This window comes from Cucumis sativus, chromosome 1, assembly GCF_000004075.3.
Source record: "Cucumis sativus cultivar 9930 chromosome 1, Cucumber_9930_V3, whole genome shotgun sequence".
In the NCBI taxonomy this organism is placed as follows: Eukaryota; Viridiplantae; Streptophyta; class Magnoliopsida; order Cucurbitales; family Cucurbitaceae; genus Cucumis; species Cucumis sativus.
In genome coordinates, this window is record NC_026655.2 from 24,427,751 (window position 1) to 24,445,811 (window position 18,061).

At 32.3% G+C, this 18,061-nt stretch overlaps 2 protein-coding genes across 2 annotated transcripts; both read left to right on the plus strand.

The window, feature by feature from the left end:
- The first annotated feature begins 954 nt into the window (after positions 1-954).
- Positions 955-2,645, plus strand: LOC101204829 (60S ribosomal protein L22-2). The gene is made up of 3 exons (XM_004135559.3): positions 955-1,076; positions 1,169-1,416; positions 2,290-2,645. Exons 2-3 carry the CDS (start codon positions 1,187-1,189, stop codon positions 2,432-2,434), a joined length of 375 nt encoding a protein of 124 aa, XP_004135607.1. The 5' UTR covers positions 955-1,076; positions 1,169-1,186; the 3' UTR covers positions 2,435-2,645.
- A 10,433-nt stretch (positions 2,646-13,078) lies between these two features.
- Positions 13,079-17,983, plus strand: LOC101204343 (ER membrane protein complex subunit 6). Its single transcript, XM_004135557.3, has 4 exons — positions 13,079-13,395; positions 13,731-13,926; positions 17,248-17,267; positions 17,566-17,983. The coding sequence occupies exons 1-4, from the start codon at positions 13,283-13,285 to the stop codon at positions 17,594-17,596; spliced, it is 360 nt and encodes a 119-aa protein (XP_004135605.1). The 5' UTR covers positions 13,079-13,282; the 3' UTR covers positions 17,597-17,983.
- The last annotated feature ends 78 nt before the right edge of the window (positions 17,984-18,061 follow it).

The following is an 18,061-nucleotide window of genomic DNA, read 5'->3' on the forward strand; positions in this document are numbered from 1 at the left end:
GTGACAAGCATTTCCACAAAACAATGTTAGATTGAAAGCTAAAAATAGATTCAAGAAGGCAATGAGAACAAGTAGTTCTTCAATCTCCAAAAGTATCCTCAAATAGAAGAGTAACTACAAGTGTTTGATTTTTGGCATAAATACACCAAGAGAACATTAGATATATGTAGATGCAATGTCTCAAGTTGCTGTTTCAAATATAGTAATTAATTTCCTTTTTCATACTTCCAAAATCCTTTGGCCAAACACCTTTTAGCATATAATAAACCAAACAAATTTATTATATATAAAAACACTATTGAAAGAAAAATAGTTGTTAAACAATAAGATAAACTATATTGTTAAATATACGGGTTTTTTCAAAAATATAATAAACTGACAAGTATAAGACAATTTTGAGAACGGAAAATTTCCACATACCTACAATGTAAAATAGCAAAATTATCCAACATACATGATCTCGGACATACTATGTCCCGAGATGAAAGAATTCTTCATTTCGTTACTGTATTTCAGACCTTTATTTTATTCGAACTCTCACATGCATTGTCTCGAGATGCCACGAGATGAAAGATGAAAGAATTCTTCATTTCGCTACTGTATTTCAGACTTTTATTTTATTCGAACTTTGACATGCATTGTCTCGAGATGCCATGAGATGAAAGACTGTCTTTGGTTATTCGTGCATTAGGATGACACGCGATTAGTAAATCGTAAGGTCATATATGAAATTTATGAAAGATGATCATGCATCCTGGACTTTCTTTATTTGAGTTTATAGACTGTAAATATTTTAGGTTTTTGTTAAGTATTTTTAGGTTTTTGTTGAGTATATGTAAATTAGTATATACATGTGTTGGAGTTAAAACCATCTATTCCAAATTCCCAAATTGAAATGGGTAAACTTCAAGCAGCCCATGAACATTAATCTATATAAACTTTGAAGCCCAAGTCCATGGAGTTAGAATCCATGAACGGCCCATTTTGTTGCTCCTATATAATATAAACCCTAGCTCGATTAGGGCTTCATTGGGCGGCCGTCGATATCTGAATCCTCAACTTCTCTTCACTAACTTGTATTCTCTCTTCCTCTCTCGTATAATTCTTTCCTCGATCCCATTCTTGTTTATGTTCTTCAATTCATTGGTTTTTCTTTCTGTTTCTGTAGAGTTTTCTTTAATCGAAAATGAGTCGAGGAGGTGCAGCCGGTCCCAAGGGGAAGAAGAAGGGAGTAACCTTCACAATCGACTGTTCTAAGCCAGTGGAAGATAAGATTATGGACATTGCTTCGTTGGAGAAGTTTCTTCTCGAGAGGATTAAAGTTGGAGGCAAGGCTGGAGCTCTTGGGGATTCCGTCTCTGTTACTCGCGAGAAGAGTAAAATTACCGTCACTTCTGACAGCAACTTCTCCAAGAGGTATACTTTTCCCCTCTTTTGAATCTGTAGTTTGTTCTGAATCGATGGAAGTTCTATTTCGAATGTGGGTATTCTACATGATGAAGTTTTGTATGAAAATGAGTCACTAGGTTGAGGATTTGTTACTTGTTAGCGTTTTGAATGTTTACACAAGACGAGTTATTGTGTGATAAATCAATATGGCGTGTTTGGACTTTGTCCTAGGGTGTTTTAGATTTGTTATGATAAGGGGAAAATTAGGCTTCTTATGTTTGAAACATGATTCCATTTTTCGAATGAGGGTTGGCATTATGGCTGAGTAATTGATTCTAGAATTAGATTTGTGGGTAAACAATTTGAGAGCTCCGATTATGAAACTTGTGGCCAGTTTTCTATTATTATAATTTTCGGAAAGAATAGGCTATTCAAACTAGAAAGTTACTTGGTAGTTCCCTTCCATTATCGTACCAGAAACACAGTTTGCTTCGTCTACTTAAAGTGTTCATTTCATAGGTTTGTTTATGAATAGGAAGAAATAGATTACTGTGCGAGTAATTTTTTTTTTTGTTATTAGCCAATTATCCAGCTGTTATTATATTTTCCTTCAAGATGATGCGTCTGATTTGTAGTTTACTAATCACACACACAATCTGTTTTACTCAATTGTTTGGCCGTAGAAGTTTAGTATCTGAATCGTATTAGTTTCTCCATGTTCTCTTCTAGCATTTAGCATTATTCATTAGTTGTTTTAACTTTCCAATCCTCTTTTGGCCCCAAGGAGTCCTTTTGCTATAAAAACTATTCCATGACTTGTTAACTCCTTACACTGTGGGGATCCAAAATAGACAAGTTTAACAACCTTGTTTTCTTCTAAACTTGTGTTTTTCTGGTTAGGTATTTGAAGTACTTGACTAAGAAGTACCTGAAGAAACACAATGTGCGAGATTGGCTACGAGTGATTGCTGCCAACAAAGATAGGAATGTGTACGAACTCAGGTACTTTAACATTGCCGAAAATGAGGGAGAGGAAGAGGATTAAATTTACCAATTTAGACATTGTATTCAAGGAACAAGTGCGTCTATACGTCGCTGGAATCTCTCACTGTTTTTGTTACTAGTGTTGCCTGTGTGATGCTCTCTATTTTTATTTGAACTAATGCAGTTTAGCAATTTTGTTTTCTTCGACAGACCTAGATTGCTGGTATTTTTTGTGTCATATTTGAGTAAGATCAACAATTTTTCACTTTAAATTACCCATGCTTTTCACATGTCTCATGAAATCTAGGTGGATGAATTATATTTATTTGACAAAAAGTTTGAGTTGGTGATTTTATAATGATTCACTTCTGCCAAACTCAGGTTTTCAATGTCAAAATTATCCCAAGATCTAGGTTAAAATATACCATTTTGGTTAGTATTATTTTTGGTTTTCAATGTCTAAATTGGGTCACTGTAGTTGTCAATCAATGATAAACTAGTCTCTACCCCTAGTTCACTATGTTTACAAACAAGATCTTTCACAAGGTACATGATTATCTTTTCATATAAGGTAGTCTTTTGTATCTAAATGTTTTCAACTTTTTATTTGTCTAAAGCCAAGGTAAACCAAGTTATTGTGAGATACAAACAACTTTAAGCACCAAATGGATGAAATGCCTTTGATTCTACCCATTATTTAGATTTTCTTTTTATAATGCTTCAAACGGCTAATGTGTTGCATTAAAAAACTTAGAGAAGGTGAGGATGATGGAAAAGAAAAGTTGTTGAATTTCTAAGTGGTGGTTGATTTTTTAGTTAATCAATGATCACTCTTTTCAAATAGGAGAGTTTTTCTTAGATATTTTGCGAGTAGCCTAAGTTACTCTTTGAAAACCACTTTTAACAAACATCCATTTGGCATTCTTTAATTTATTGAATATTTGTTGGGTAAAGTATACCCAATTTATAATAGCTTACTATGGTATACAGTTGAGTTGGAGGTAAATTATGGACTAACTCGAGGTCTATTGACAAGAACTGAACAATACAATTCAATATTGTTGCATTGGGTTGCTTTTCACTAAAATATGAAATTTTGGAATGAACAAAATGTTGGGTTTACCTAAATATGTTAAACCCAATTTTTAAAAAATTTATAATTAAACAATAATAAAATTTGGGTTGATCGTGGTACAAATCATATAACTCAACTCAAAATATATTTTAAAATTCTTTTGAAACTCATCCCTTATGATAGCTGCATAGTTCAAATTGGTCGAATGATCAAGTTTTTTTAATACTTCTAAAAGCTACTTAGGTGTTAGCAATTTATTGAGGTAGTGTGTGGTAAATTTTCAATACTAAAGTAAGTACCATAAATTTACTTTTGCTCAATTTCTTTGTTTTGTTATATCAGTTTCTAGAGTCCTAATTACAAAAGCAAAAATGAAAAACATCCAAGAACTTATTTAACAAAGTTTATGAACCTATTTTATGTAGAAAATTAATCGTTTAAAAAATCAAGATACTTTTTAAAGTTGAAAAATTTACTATTCTTTTTCATATTTGCGTGATATACTTCTAACATAATAACTTTTCAAAAGTTGCATCATATACTTCTAACATAATAACACAAATTTGTATATCAAATACAAATTTTTCAACTTACAAATATATTAACTTAATACGTAAACATATTAACTACAAATTTCATGAGAATAGACAACAAAACAAAAAGAATGAGATTATGAAACATGAAAACAGTGGAAAAGATACTTGAATTGAGACCTCCATAAACAAATAAAGTTTTTGTATAAGAAATCAAACCCAAAACGCTACAAACTTTAAATTACATCACATTACAGACTCATTTCATGACGAACTTTTCGAGGTAAGTTAAAGATATTTTTGAGTTAATTGCAAGAAAGTCTCTCATTTAATAACCCCACGTGTACAAAGAGAGGATGAGCAAACCCTAGAGAGAGAGAGAGAGATGGGTCTTTGTCTTTGGTAATAATAATGATTGATGAAAGAAAAGGAAGAGACAATAAAGAAAATAATGTGTTTTGTTTTTAGTTTTTGAAGAAGGCCTCTATATTTGTGCATTGCGTGTGAAAAATCTCTCACTTTTTATTCTTTAATATATATATCTCAGAATCACTTCTTTTTTACTTGCAATATAAGCTAAACCCCAACTCCCAATTTTCTTTCATCATCAATTCTCCCCTTTTCAAACTTCATCCCCTCCTCCACTTGACTTCAATTTCCAATGCCCTAAACACTTTATTCCACATATACCCTAAACCCTAAACCCCTCCCTTCTTCAAATAAGTCCTACAACTATTGGTGAGAACAATAATATCCCCCCACTTTTTAAGCCAAAAAACTTGTACTGATTTGACTAATTACATCACATATGAATCATTTATATATCTTTTTCATGGTCTTTCCTCTACGAAAAAAACCGAGGTAGGGTGGCCATTCAAATCCTAAAAACCTAACCGTCCAAAAATGCAGTTAAAGATATTTTGGATATCAAACTAAGTACTTAGGTTTGGTTCGGATTTCGAGGCTTCGCTCTTATCTTTGTGGTTGATGTACTAAACTTACAAGTTTAAGTGTATCTAGATCAGATAAGATTGTAATTATCTTTGTTTTACAAGTTGATGTTTTGATCTCTCGTTTTCAAAATTGTTGAGGTTAGAATTAAACAAAGAAGTAGGGTCACAAACGTAGATATGTTTAGACTGTGTTTTAATCATGTTTTACTTATAACGATGGATTTGTCACATTTACTTTCGCAACGTTGTGGTGGTTGACGGTTCTAGTTTTGTATATATATAGTTGCAAACTTAGCTTGCTCATTTATAATCAGTGTTTATCGTATTTTTGTAAGTTGCTCTAAACAACATAATATGACAAAAGACGAATAACAACGTTTTGCTGCACTGAACGTAAACAATAAAAAAAGATACAACCTTTTGGAGTTTGGTCGTTTGTCCAAGTTAATCTTTCATCATGTGTGACAATGAATAGTTAAATTAGTTGAAAAATCATTATATTCACAACTAATAGTTGCAAGTTGTATTAGATTTAGGAGCTTAATTCTATCGACTCATCATCAAAGATAGGGGGAGCTCACATACTCGATGGCAATACTCCGTATGTGCAATATAAACACTTTACATTACAGTAAATCAATCCCTTTTCACCTAGACATAAAAGCGGTTCAGACGAGGTGTGGTTACACCAACTTATTTTATCTCTCTCTAGCCTTCACTCTTACTTATTGTATTGTGCTTACTTTGCGGCCATCACTGTTGCCCGTAACATTATTTCTATATTCATTCACACCTACTTTTGATCGATCAGTATCATTATTGTTATCGTTACAATTATCACTAGGTCATATAATTTGTCGTTTTTTACCGTTTACATACAGTACACAATTAAATCCAAAATCAAGCACACACTTGGTCTACACTTTTAAATTTATTACATTTAAGAGTGCATGGATAAACACACAATATAATATTGAAAGAAAAGTTATGGGGGTGAAATTAAATAGGGATATGGAAATGAAAGAATCCCCCACATTTGAAGGCAAAGGGTTAAAAAGGATGACTTAGGGTTGAAGCAAGCAATGTAAGAGAGAAAGAGAGAGTGAAATTATAGAGATGAGTGTGTGGAAGAAAAAGAGAAATCACCTGAGGTTCAGAAACCAAATATGAATCATTTTTCATTCGTTTACGCCATCTTCTTTCCCTTCTGACATAATCTTCTATTTATGTCTCTCTTTCTCTTTTATTACATCATTTCTCTCTTTTCTCTTTTCTCTTTTCTTTCCCATTTCTGTTTTAAATCAATGTTTCATTTTTGGACAATTTTTCTCATCAATTTCCATTTAATAATGATGCATTTATCTAATCATATCCCATTCTGATTTCATTATTACCTTCTTACCAAACAATAATCTCACTTCCACCTCTCTATCTCTTATTCAAATTACAAATTTCTCGTTAACATAAAGGTAGTGAACGTTTTCCTCTATCCAAGATTTGCAATCGATAAAATTTGGATTGATCAATTTTAATCTATAATAAACTTTAAGTAAATCCTAAATATAACCACCTCCGTTAGATTGAAATTAATTAAAAAATAACAAAATTAATTATATCTTAGTTTTTAGAAATTTTAATTCGAGATTTCTTGATTTTCAAATATATATGTACAAGTCTAATTTAGGTAAGCTTTTGTTAACATCAAAAATGAATTATTGTCTTATTAAATATTAAATCTAGTGTGTTATACCGAGGGATCTAATAAACAAATTTTCTTAAAATTATATATATATACATATATATATTTTACTTTAAAAGTAAAAAAAATATTAATCCAAAAACTTCTTATGGTCTCTTAATTAAATTTTAAATTTTATTATTCTATTTTAGATTTTTAGACTTTGAAATATCTTTTTGGCTTTGAGTTTCAACGTTTTAGTGGACACTGAATTAGATTATAATTAATCATAATCTTGCTTTTGGTTAATCTTTCAACGAACATAACATATAACTAATTTTTAACTCTAATTTAAAGTAGAGATAAAATTAGAAATTTAGTTATTTATAGAAAGTCAAAATAAAAGGTGTTTCCATTCGAAACAATACAAAAATTCACATCATTATTCATAATTTCATAATTCATTCTCCAACCATATCATAACATCATGGCTCATTAAATATCCATAAGTACAACTTGAATCCGTACCCACAAATGAACCAAACGTTCGTTCGCATTAAATTCCCAATTTATGATTAATAGATTTACATGAATTTGAATGCAATAACAAAGGGATTAGTATACATAAACGCTTCCAGCATATTGCTATTACAAACAAAGTAGAAAGCTCCCTCTTGATCTCATGGTCTCCAGACTCAAATTTATCCCTTTTTTTCCCTGCATTGGAATTAGTAACTGATTAGAAAAGAAGAAGATTAAAGAAAACATGATTTTACTAATAGCCTCCTAATTAATCCTTCTTAGGTAAACAAGAAACAGTGAGAGGAGAAGAAGAAGAAGAAGGTGAGAAGAATTATGGAAATTGGAGAAGAGAGTGGAAGAGTGAGAGAGGCATGTTGGAGAAAGGGAGCACGTGCAGTGGAGGGTGTGTGTATCATGTGTTTGTGTATATATGGCATGTGCCATGCACGTGCCCTGCTTCTCCAGCAGGATTCTCTCACTCTGTGTTGTTGGCCGCCATTGCTGAAGCTTGTTCTTCTTCTTCTTCACGAGGATGAAGATGAAGATGATGAAGCATTTAAATAGGAATTCTAGTGAGAGAGAGAGAGGGAGATGAAATTCAAAAAAGAAAAAAGGAAAAAGATTGAGTCTGAAAATGGATATTCTTTAAAGAATGGATTCAGAAAGGGGATAAGCAATCATAATGGCTTCTTGTGACAACCAAAATTTTTCTTTTACTGATCCACCAAAATCTATGTCTTTATTATTCCTTATTAATGCACCCCATTTGTTTTCTCTCATTTTCTTTTCTTTCTCAAGAAAACAAAATAACAATAATAAAATAACCTATTTTATTTATACGTATCGTGTCATTTTCGTCAAATTAAACTTTTTTATAACGATCTAGTTCACGTAGTTCTAAATTTATAATAAATTAGTTTTTAACGTGAAAATTCGAATAATTTAATTGTATTAACACGTCTCTTTTAGAATAATTTATTTTCACTAATCACATGCATCATGTATCTTAGAAAAATTAGAAAGTAATACACCCTATTGATAGATATTAACTTTTCATACATTCTTCTCATTCGAATTCAAATTGTCCTAAATTTGTGATTAAACATTCGATTCAAATTTAGATTCACGTACATTAATTTACTAAAGAATAAAAAATGCTTCATTTGTAAAAATGTGAAAAAGAAAAAGGAAAATAAATTTAAGAAAAATTATAAAAAATAATAAATTTAACAAAATATTTAACCCATATTAAAATTTTAGATTTGATATGTTTTGATATTAACAAATAAACTTATATAAATATTTTAATTTATTTTGCTATTTAAAAAATGTAATTTGATATATATATATATATGGAAATGAGAAAGGAAGTAAAAATGTGTTGGTGCCGCCAAATGTGGGGTTTGTTGTTTTGCTTAGAGAAGGCAGACCACAGCAGCAGAGAAGCAGCATCAGCATCAGCAGCAGCGCAGCATCATATCTTTTTTCTTTTCTTTTCTTTTTACATCTTTTTTCTTTATCTTTTTATCTTTTTACCTTTCCAATAAAAATCCATTTTCATATCTCTAATTTTGGTTAAAATAAAATATGTTATGAATAGAAAAGAGAAAGGGTTGAATGAATAATAATAATAATAATAATAATATTGAAAAGGTTGGTGGGTGGTGGTGGTGATGAGAGGACTTAGGAGACAGGAGACTGAGGGGAAGACAGTGCACGTTGCCCATTGCGTGTTCCACAAACTTCCTTTTTTTAATTGCTTTGTTCCCTCTCATTACATACACACTCACACACACACACACACACACCACTCCCTCACTTCTCTCTTTCTCTTTTCTTTTTTCCAACTTCCAATGAAATCAAATATTATATATTACTTTTTTTTCTTATAATAATAATAATCTACACAAATATCCGTTTATACTCTAAACTTTGGTGCATGATAAAATATTAAAAAAGATAGGATTTAATTGTGTAAAGCTTTATTATAAACTTTAAACTTTGTTGAATCTTCAATTTAGACGAGTTACGTTATGTGAGATCCGTACCTAAATTAGATGGGGCAAAATTTTGACTAGGTGTTGTGTTGTGAAAGAAAAGTTGAAGTTGCGATAAAAAGTTGACATTTTGATTTAAGTTCGTGATGAGGTAAGGTTAGATGATAATATTTTGGATGTTTAAGTATCGTTCGACGTTTGAAGTTCGTCGTGAGAAGGAGTTAGGTGAGGAAGATGTCTAATCTTGATTTGACAGGGGTGTATGTGTAAGGTTAAGAGCTAAACATGTTTAAAATACACATGAAGCTTATACGTGTATCACTAAGAGCAAGAATTGCCGATATATTAAGAGATTACGGATGACTAATCTAGTTTGGGATGAGTATAAATAGAGGAAGAAGTCGGATTGATAAGGAGTGTTACACTAGAAATCTGAAAGGAAAAGGTTAATTAGTGTAAGCTAACTTTAGGCGAAAAGAAGGAAGTTGAAGCTAAACGTTAAGCGTTAATGAAGCCAAGTGGTTGTGAGTGATTTCTTTTTAGAAGAGTTTGTTTGTATTAAAAGGTTTTCTTTAAAGTTCTTACTTAATTGAAATTATGTTTTGCATATGAATGTTTTAAAGATATTTTCGAAAGGAAGTTTATACTATGCTTTATATGAATGCAAAGTGAAATTGTGTTCAAAACATTATTCTTTCTATCAATAAGCTAACTGCTATGTGTATATAAGAAATAAAGACAATCATGTAGAAAATGACTGCATAGTGGAGAGAAGTTGGCCAATGCATAAAATATGTGTATTGTGTTTAGCGACCTGAACAACAAGAAATGAATCATGATATTTTCGGATGTTGTTGATGAAAAGAACATCACAATAGTCTAAACGCGAGATGATGAGTTTTGGTATAGAGAATGATTCATGTTCTTGGTGAAAGGCGTGTTTGAGACTAATGTGTGATATTACGATATGATGATGATTATGAAATGTATTCCAAAAAGGTTTCGTAAAAACATCCTCACTAACTCTTTCGACTTATGTTTTAAATTTTTCACTCTCCAGATGAGCAAACGTTTAAGGCTAACGTAAGGAAAAGGTGTGACGCTGCTAGACGAGAAAAGTTTGTCATGCGTTTAATTTTAAGTTTTAGTGTTATTTTTCTTGTTTCATGTAAAGTGTGTTGTAGTACACTGGTCAAAAGGTTAATAAAAGAATGTTTTATCTTATATTGTTGTGTTAAGTGGTTTTTCGTAGCTTTAGTATGAATTTCAGATTAAATGTGAAGTTATCAAGCGATTAAGTAAAGCTCAAGGACTTAAGTGAGCATTCTGACGTTTTGCTTTAGAGCGCCAAGATTGCTTAAAGTTACGTCGCATACTGCATGGCAAGTTAGGACGTGTGCGAGGCGGAGCGTGACATGTTTGAATTTAGTCAAATAACAACTAAATTGAGTTAAATTTGACAAATGTTTCAACTTTTGTATTAATTTTATTTTATTTTGTATTTCAGAGAGTTACTAAGTTGCTAGCCTACAAAATAACAACTTGTTTCTTCATTTGTAGCCTAATCCATTCTAAAATTGAAGAGTTTTTTCCATTCTTTCTTTCTTCCTTTTGTTCTTGTGTTAACTTGAGAGCAAGTATTCAAGAGTTACTTATACTATATCTAAGTAGTTCAAGGCTACAATTTTATCGAAGTTAGTCGTTGTATTCTATAGGGACGACGATTGTTGTAGTCTGCTTGCAATCCTATGTAGAGTGAATAATTGTCTTTAGGACAACACTTATCAAAAACATGTCTCGACTATGGTTTGAGTATACAAAGGTTTTGAGGTTATTTCAAGTATTTGATTGTTTTCATACCTAAGCTTTATTATATCATTTGGCTTAAATATACTTGTTTCGAATTAAGTTATAATTAGTTTGCTAGTGTATTTAGTTCATATTATCCCCCACAATCAACAATCAAACTGAATACATGGCGTATGCACGTGGTATTCAACACCTAGCATGTCGACATATCACTTGTGGTGGCATGGTCCAAATTGATGAAATGGACAATGACATGGCGTCAAATGAGACGTGGTGTTTTTCATTAATAACAAATCATTTTTTTACTCTAATGCAAACTATGCCAACCCCTAGATCATAGTATTACGTTTTTGTTCCCTACTTTGTCATCAAATCATAATCTTTCGTCGTATTTTCATAGACGTGTGGGTAAGGACATGGAGAGCATGAAAAAACAGTTCAAGATTCATAATTTTTGTTATTTAATAAGTAATCAATTCCAAAGTTCATAAAAAACCTATTCAACAATTAATTTAGTACATCACAATTTCATTATTTCTCTTGTCAAATATTTTTTCTCAATACATGCTATATAAGGTTATGATTCATGTGTTGGTCTTCTCTCTAACTATACAACTAAGTCTTTACTATATTTATAACCTTCATGGTTTGACCTAATGGTAAAAAAAGAGTCTCAATAACTAACTAAAAGGTTATGAGTTCAATCCATAAAATTAATTTCTTACAAGTTTTCGACACCCAAATGTTGTAGAGTCTTAAGTTTCTTTTAGCTTCATATCATATAGGCATGACTATATAATTGAAGAAGAATAATGTATAGAGTACTGTTTATTCCATTACTAAGCAAGAACACAAGAAAAAAAGAATGTGAAGACTTATCAAATGTAAGCCCTAAGACCGTGCAAAAGCACACGCATTCTTGGAGATGTTTTCACATGGATATGAGGCTTTGGCCAAAGCTTCAACTCATTGTGGGTAGCTAGCCGAAGCTTAGCATGTTGGCTAGTTATAAGTTGCGAGAACTTGAGCCAATAAAGCTAATTGAAACTCTTTTGAGGAACTTTTTGGAATAGAGAAAGTTAAGGTGTTAGGATTTGAGACAGCTCCTTGAAGATGTTTAATTTGCATCCACCTAATTGTAAGAAGCATGTTGTTTTAACCTTCATTGTTGAGTAATATTGTGTTTTGATTGCTTGGAGACAAACAAAAGCTTAAGCTTAGGGGTGTGGTATGTGTCATATTTGCATGCTTTTTGTCATTAAATTGAATCATGCGAACATTAGGAAAAAGGTGCATCATTAAAAGGCTCCAAAACGTCGTAAGTTAATTAAATGGTAGTTGCATTGGGTAACATTTTTGGATAACCAATTAAAAATATAACGATATTTAAAACATATTGCAAATATAACAAAATGGTTTGGTTAATACAACCACATTGCATTGTTCTTACTTTTTATCTCATTTGTTAATTTGAATTGATGATCACTCATGACAATTTGTTGAAACTCATGTTATCTTGTGAATACTTTATGTATAACATGACTTACTCACTGTCGATTTCAACAATGATATTCGCTACTCACTCTCGATACTATGTACTAGATCTCATCATCACTTCCTATACCCTCTCATTACTTTGATTCAAAGCTTGGTTCTCTACTCACTACTTGCTTGACTTTTACCTTTTTCTGCTTCTATAAAATTTTGTTCACAACAAAACCAAAAATTCTAAACCCTAAAACTATATCTAACAAGCATGAAACACGAATAGAAACAAAAAAGAAACAGTGTTACTTCTCTCTCGAGAGTCAAGAGTAAAATTTGTCTAAGAAAGATGGGGAATCCACTCTATCTCAATTCAAGCACGGCGGCAAAGTATAAGAAAGATCAAGAATGAGAAAAATTACAAGTTAATGTTTCTACCGTAAAAAAAACCTAAAATAAAAGGGACTGTGAAAACGAGAGTAAGTAGTGAAAGAAATATTCAAGTTACATCGATCTCAAGCTATGTTTTCATAGTCTATATTGCTCTTTCTTTATACATTTTTCTTACATATGCTATCAACAACATAAAGATCAAAATATATTCATATTACTCTCAATAATCTTTTTTACCATATAATAATATATATATATAGAAATATTATTTTCTACTTCAACACTTTGGTTCTTTCTTCAACACTCTTCTTTTTGTGATTTCTCCAGTCTACCATTTAACACACCACAAATCGCGTCCTGATTTCGTTCTTCTCCCTCTCCATCACTGCCATTTTCCCTCGCCGGCTCCCCTCCATCTTCCGTTTTCCGGTCTTTTAACTTCAGATCATACGGCGGCAGAATTTATGGCGGGATACTCCTCCACTGCTTCTGACAAGAAATCGTCTGATTTGGCCGACGATATACCGATCTTCAATGCTGAAAATTTGCAAAACAACTTGAAGATCATATATTACAGGTTTTTTCGATGCTTCAATCAACTTTACTTTCTTGTTGATACCGATTGTCTTTTATTCGAATCCTATCAGTTTTCTTAGAATTGGAATCCTTCCGTGATAGACCTAGACCTAGACCTTGTCTTTTCTATTTCTATCTTCTTAATTGACAGCTTATGTAAGTATGGATTTAATTGGTTGACCTAAAATTTTACTGGGTTCTGAACAATCTCGGGATTGTTTGCATTCAAACTGAGTAGCTACTTAATAATGGACTTGATAAGATTTTTATTGATTATTATGATTTTGTTCTTGAGTTTTGTGAATTTAGATTATGAACGTCTACTATCTTTTGCAGCCGGACGTTTTTGTCTATAATTGGTGGAGTAATTGCTGGAGTTTTGGGATTCACTGGCCTGACTGGATTTATATTTTATTTCCTAGTCATGGCAATTACTTCAGTTGCACTTGCAGCTAAGGCTGGATTTTCCTTTCATTCATATTTTGAAAGCTGTAACCAGATTCTATTCGATGGCTTTCTCAGTGGACTTATGGTATGCGTCCTCTGCCCTTATTTTTTAGATTGGACAAAGTTGCGAGACACAACAGAGCACGTGAAATAGGATAATTGAATAATTTTATGTACTTGAATGAAACTGACATCTTTTGATGTTCTATTTTATTTATAAGTGATGAATTTTTAGATCTAATTCTTCTAGGGTGTCTAAGTTACGAATCTTTCTTGTTAATTGCATACATTTGTTCTGTCTTTAGAAGAAATTAGTTACCAAAGGAGAAGACAAGTCACAGTACTATCTTCAATGTTATTGTTCTGGAGGCTAGTCGAGAAAAAGATAGTAAAATTCCATTTCTTTTAGAAGGTAGTATGACGCAAGAAGAGGAAGGCCCAATTCTAAGTTCAATGTTCTTTTTAACCCCCTTGGGATCCATTTTAGGGTGATTCTTATCCTCCTGGCTAGGTTTCGTACATTGTTGATTTTTGGGCAATTTTCACATTCGCTATTAAGGAAAATATAGGCTAATGCAATTTGAATGAGGTTTCACTGGGCATAAGAATTAATGAAGATTTTGAAGAAAATTGTAGTTGAAGGTTATTTGAAAACCTTGTCTAAATAAGATATCTTGGACCCTTGGGTATCAGGAAATCCATTTCTAAATGGATAAGAAAATGGGATAACAATTTGAGTTTGTTTGATTATACTAGTAAGGAAAGGAAATAAAAAAAGATGAGCAAGTTGATTTTAGGCAATGTTGAGGGTTTTCTTTTTTTCTTCCTCTATCACTTGCAACAGGATAGAGGTCTCTAGAGCCTTGGGGTTGGATTGGTTCCAATTCCTACAGAAACTTGGATAGACTGAAAAGCTGGGTTAGATAAATTCCAGTTTTCTTACGACCCTATGTGGTTTTTTTCAAGATTAAGAAAAATCAAAGAAAGGAAGGAGAATTGAAGAAGAAAAAGAGTCAAAGTAGAAACAAAATCATTTTTATTTCTATATCTTGCTTCAAATATTTTTTTCCTCAAGATTATTTGAGTTAATTTCATTCTAACCTTATGTATTTTTCATTTATTATTTTATTAACTGAGCTTCGCTTCAATCTGGCAATGCCTATTGTTGCCTCTTGCCTTGAGGCCATTAAAAAGTTTGTGGCTTCAGAGTGCTCCTTGGACTTTGAAAACACTGAATGGGGTGTATTAGTGCTACTCATGTTTGCTTAATGCGTAGTAAGTTTGGAGCTGTGTACTTCCAGAATTCAGAGGGTAAACCCATATGTAGTTTCAACACTAGCCTAGTCATTGGAAATATTTGTAGGGTGCTAGTTAAGAGAGGTGATGGTCTACCATTTTTTGAAGGTCCAATGTCATTCTTTCCAAGAAAAATTAAATGAGATTCTGCGAAGGTAAAGCTGTAGGGTTTTTCTTCTGTATGGAGAAGTTAGATTAGTCTTTAGTGGGCAGTTTGCATCCTTCATTTTTTCCCCATGTTTGTGTGTGAACATGGCGGTAATATTTAGGCTTCAATGGATTTGAGAGCTCAAAGTTTCGAAGGGAATTGGAGACTTTGGGGCAATGGTGCCTTCAAAAGGCTAATTTCTTTGTCTTATTATGAGAGACCAAGAGTTAAGATTAGAGCAACTAGAGACTTCTTAGGCTGAGTGTCCCTCTTTTTATGGATGTTGTTTGAAGTTTATTTCTCTACATGGATATTGATTGCAATCAAATTGAAGATTTTTAGTATAGGTGGGGTGATAAAATCTTCACTTGAGTAGTTTTCAATTTTCTGCTGCTGTTGATAAGAGTTTCTTCTTCTACTTGGAAGAAAAATGCAAAAGGGGTAACCTGTTCAATATTGCCAAAGCTTTTGAGATTATGTCAGCCCCTAGGCCGTAAGATCAGCTATAAAAAGGTAGTGTTTGGTCGACTGGAGTCCTTTGTTAGGTTTGTTTGGCTCTTTTTGAGGCCTGGATTTTTTACTGGAAAAACGAGGGTTGACCCTTGTTATCTCAAGTTTAAAACGTTAGATAAGGTTTTGAGAAAAATTTCGTCTTTGGTGACACCTTTCTGTTGCATCTTGTGTTGGAGGCCAGATGAAGGGTTGACCTTGAGGCAAGCTGTCACAAATCTTTTAGTGCTTTGGTCGAGGAATTCCTCTTCTATCCGCCGTTTTGGGGTAAGAGAGTTTATATATATATGTATGTGTATATATATATGGGAAGCAGGGATGTGTGTTTTGTTTTTGGGAGGTGGGATTGAGTCTTTTTATGGGGATTTTTTTTATTGCTTTGAATTTTTTTATTTTCTCAATTAAAGTTGGTATATTGTCTAAAAAGCTACAAATGTAGTCATATTCTAGGTTGGTGTAAACGTTTGCTTGCTTAAAGATTTTAGAGGATTTGGAATTTCTGCTGGAATCCAAAAGTGCAAGCATTTTTCTTATGGTATAAGAAGTAAATGAGGTATGGATTGCTCTGGATAGTATTTGAAAGAACTTTTAAGATGCAGCATGGAAATCAAGTGTGTATTTCAAATCCTTGGTGAAAGCGTTAGATAACTCAAAACAAAGGAATGAGAGAAAGAATGAAATTTGGGAGGATTTTCTTATTAATTTAGTGGTCAGATCTCATGGGTTGGCCTAGTGGTAAAAAGGAGTCATAGTCTCAATAACTAACTAAGAGGTCATGGATTCAATCCATGGTGGCCACCTACTTTGGAATTAATTTCCTATTAGTTACCTTGACACCTAAATGTCGTAGGGTCAAGTGAGTTATCCCGTGATATTAGTCGAGGTGCGTGTAAGCTGGTTTGAACACTTACAAATATTAAAAAATAACAGAAAAGATGTTAGGTTTTGGAGTTTCAATTTCAAGATTCTTACGATCTCCTTTTGTTTCAAGCATATTAATATATTACTGATGTTTCTCAGGTGCTTCCAACCAAATTGCCTAGTTTTTCAGTGAATATTTCTAAAATTTGTTTTTTTTTTTCTTTTCAAAATGTTATCCTTGTAACATCAATAAGAGTACAAAATATAATTTTGAACTTAAGTATCACACCCTTTGAGGGATCAATTATCTATTTATGGTCCCTCCTACTTTGGGGTCTGCGCCTTCATCTTTTGGTGGGACTTCTTGAGTTTCAGAAAGCCCAGATTGATCTCTATAATTTTTTCATAGTATAGGGGGACTTAAAATTCTTTATGACATTAGAAAATGTTTGTTTCTCAGCATCCAATAGATACTATGATTGGAAGATTATCTTACACTATATATTATTTGTCTTGTCAATGACTTCTTATTTTTATGTGTTTTGTTATCCAACAACCTATGGACACTAACCCTTTGTTCTAATTTTGCAGTCGTTCGTGCTTTTCTGGACGTATCCTTTACATAACTTTATGGTTTATACAAAGTATTTTTTGCCTTTTATTTCAAATACATAAAAAAAAATTCCAACATTACACTATCAGAACATTCTGAAGATATTTATTTTCTTTCTTTTCTTTAAGAGGTGGTTTTCATTTACATAGCCAAAGAGTATATAGCTCAGTTTCATATAAATGAACTATATTGCTTACTTCCTTTGCGTATTTCTATTTTGCTTTTATTTCACCTTCCTTCCAAATGTTTGCTACTATAATTTGTATGTTGACTGTTTTTTCCTTGACACAAAAAAGTTTTGCGTACGATATCGTTCATATATTCTGAGTCCAAATGCTGGCAGGAATTGGAAATTCTAGAGGTAGCTGCAGCTCTGTACAATTCGACTCAAGAACGGGGAGTTCCAAAGGAGTAAATGAACTTTTGTTCTTCAAAAATGACAACTAGATTGAGTTATATCTTTTGACCCTTTTTCACCTTAATGATATTGTGTTAAGTTTCTTTCTAATCCTTCATTACTATGTTTAGAATCTTAGAAGAGCGAGGCATTTTCTAGTGATGGGCATAGATTTTCTTAATTCTTTCTAGTTTTTTAAGTTCTTGAGCTTTTATTCTGAACTGATATATTTAATTCATCCGTGTTCTTATAAATAGTTCACGAGACAATTCAGAACCCACAGTGGTAGCTTGCTTGATCGAAGTGATCATTAATAATTTAGACTCGTGTGGACATCAAAAACTTTATTGGTTTTTTGGTAAGCAACTACGACGAAGTTAAGTTAGTTTATGGAA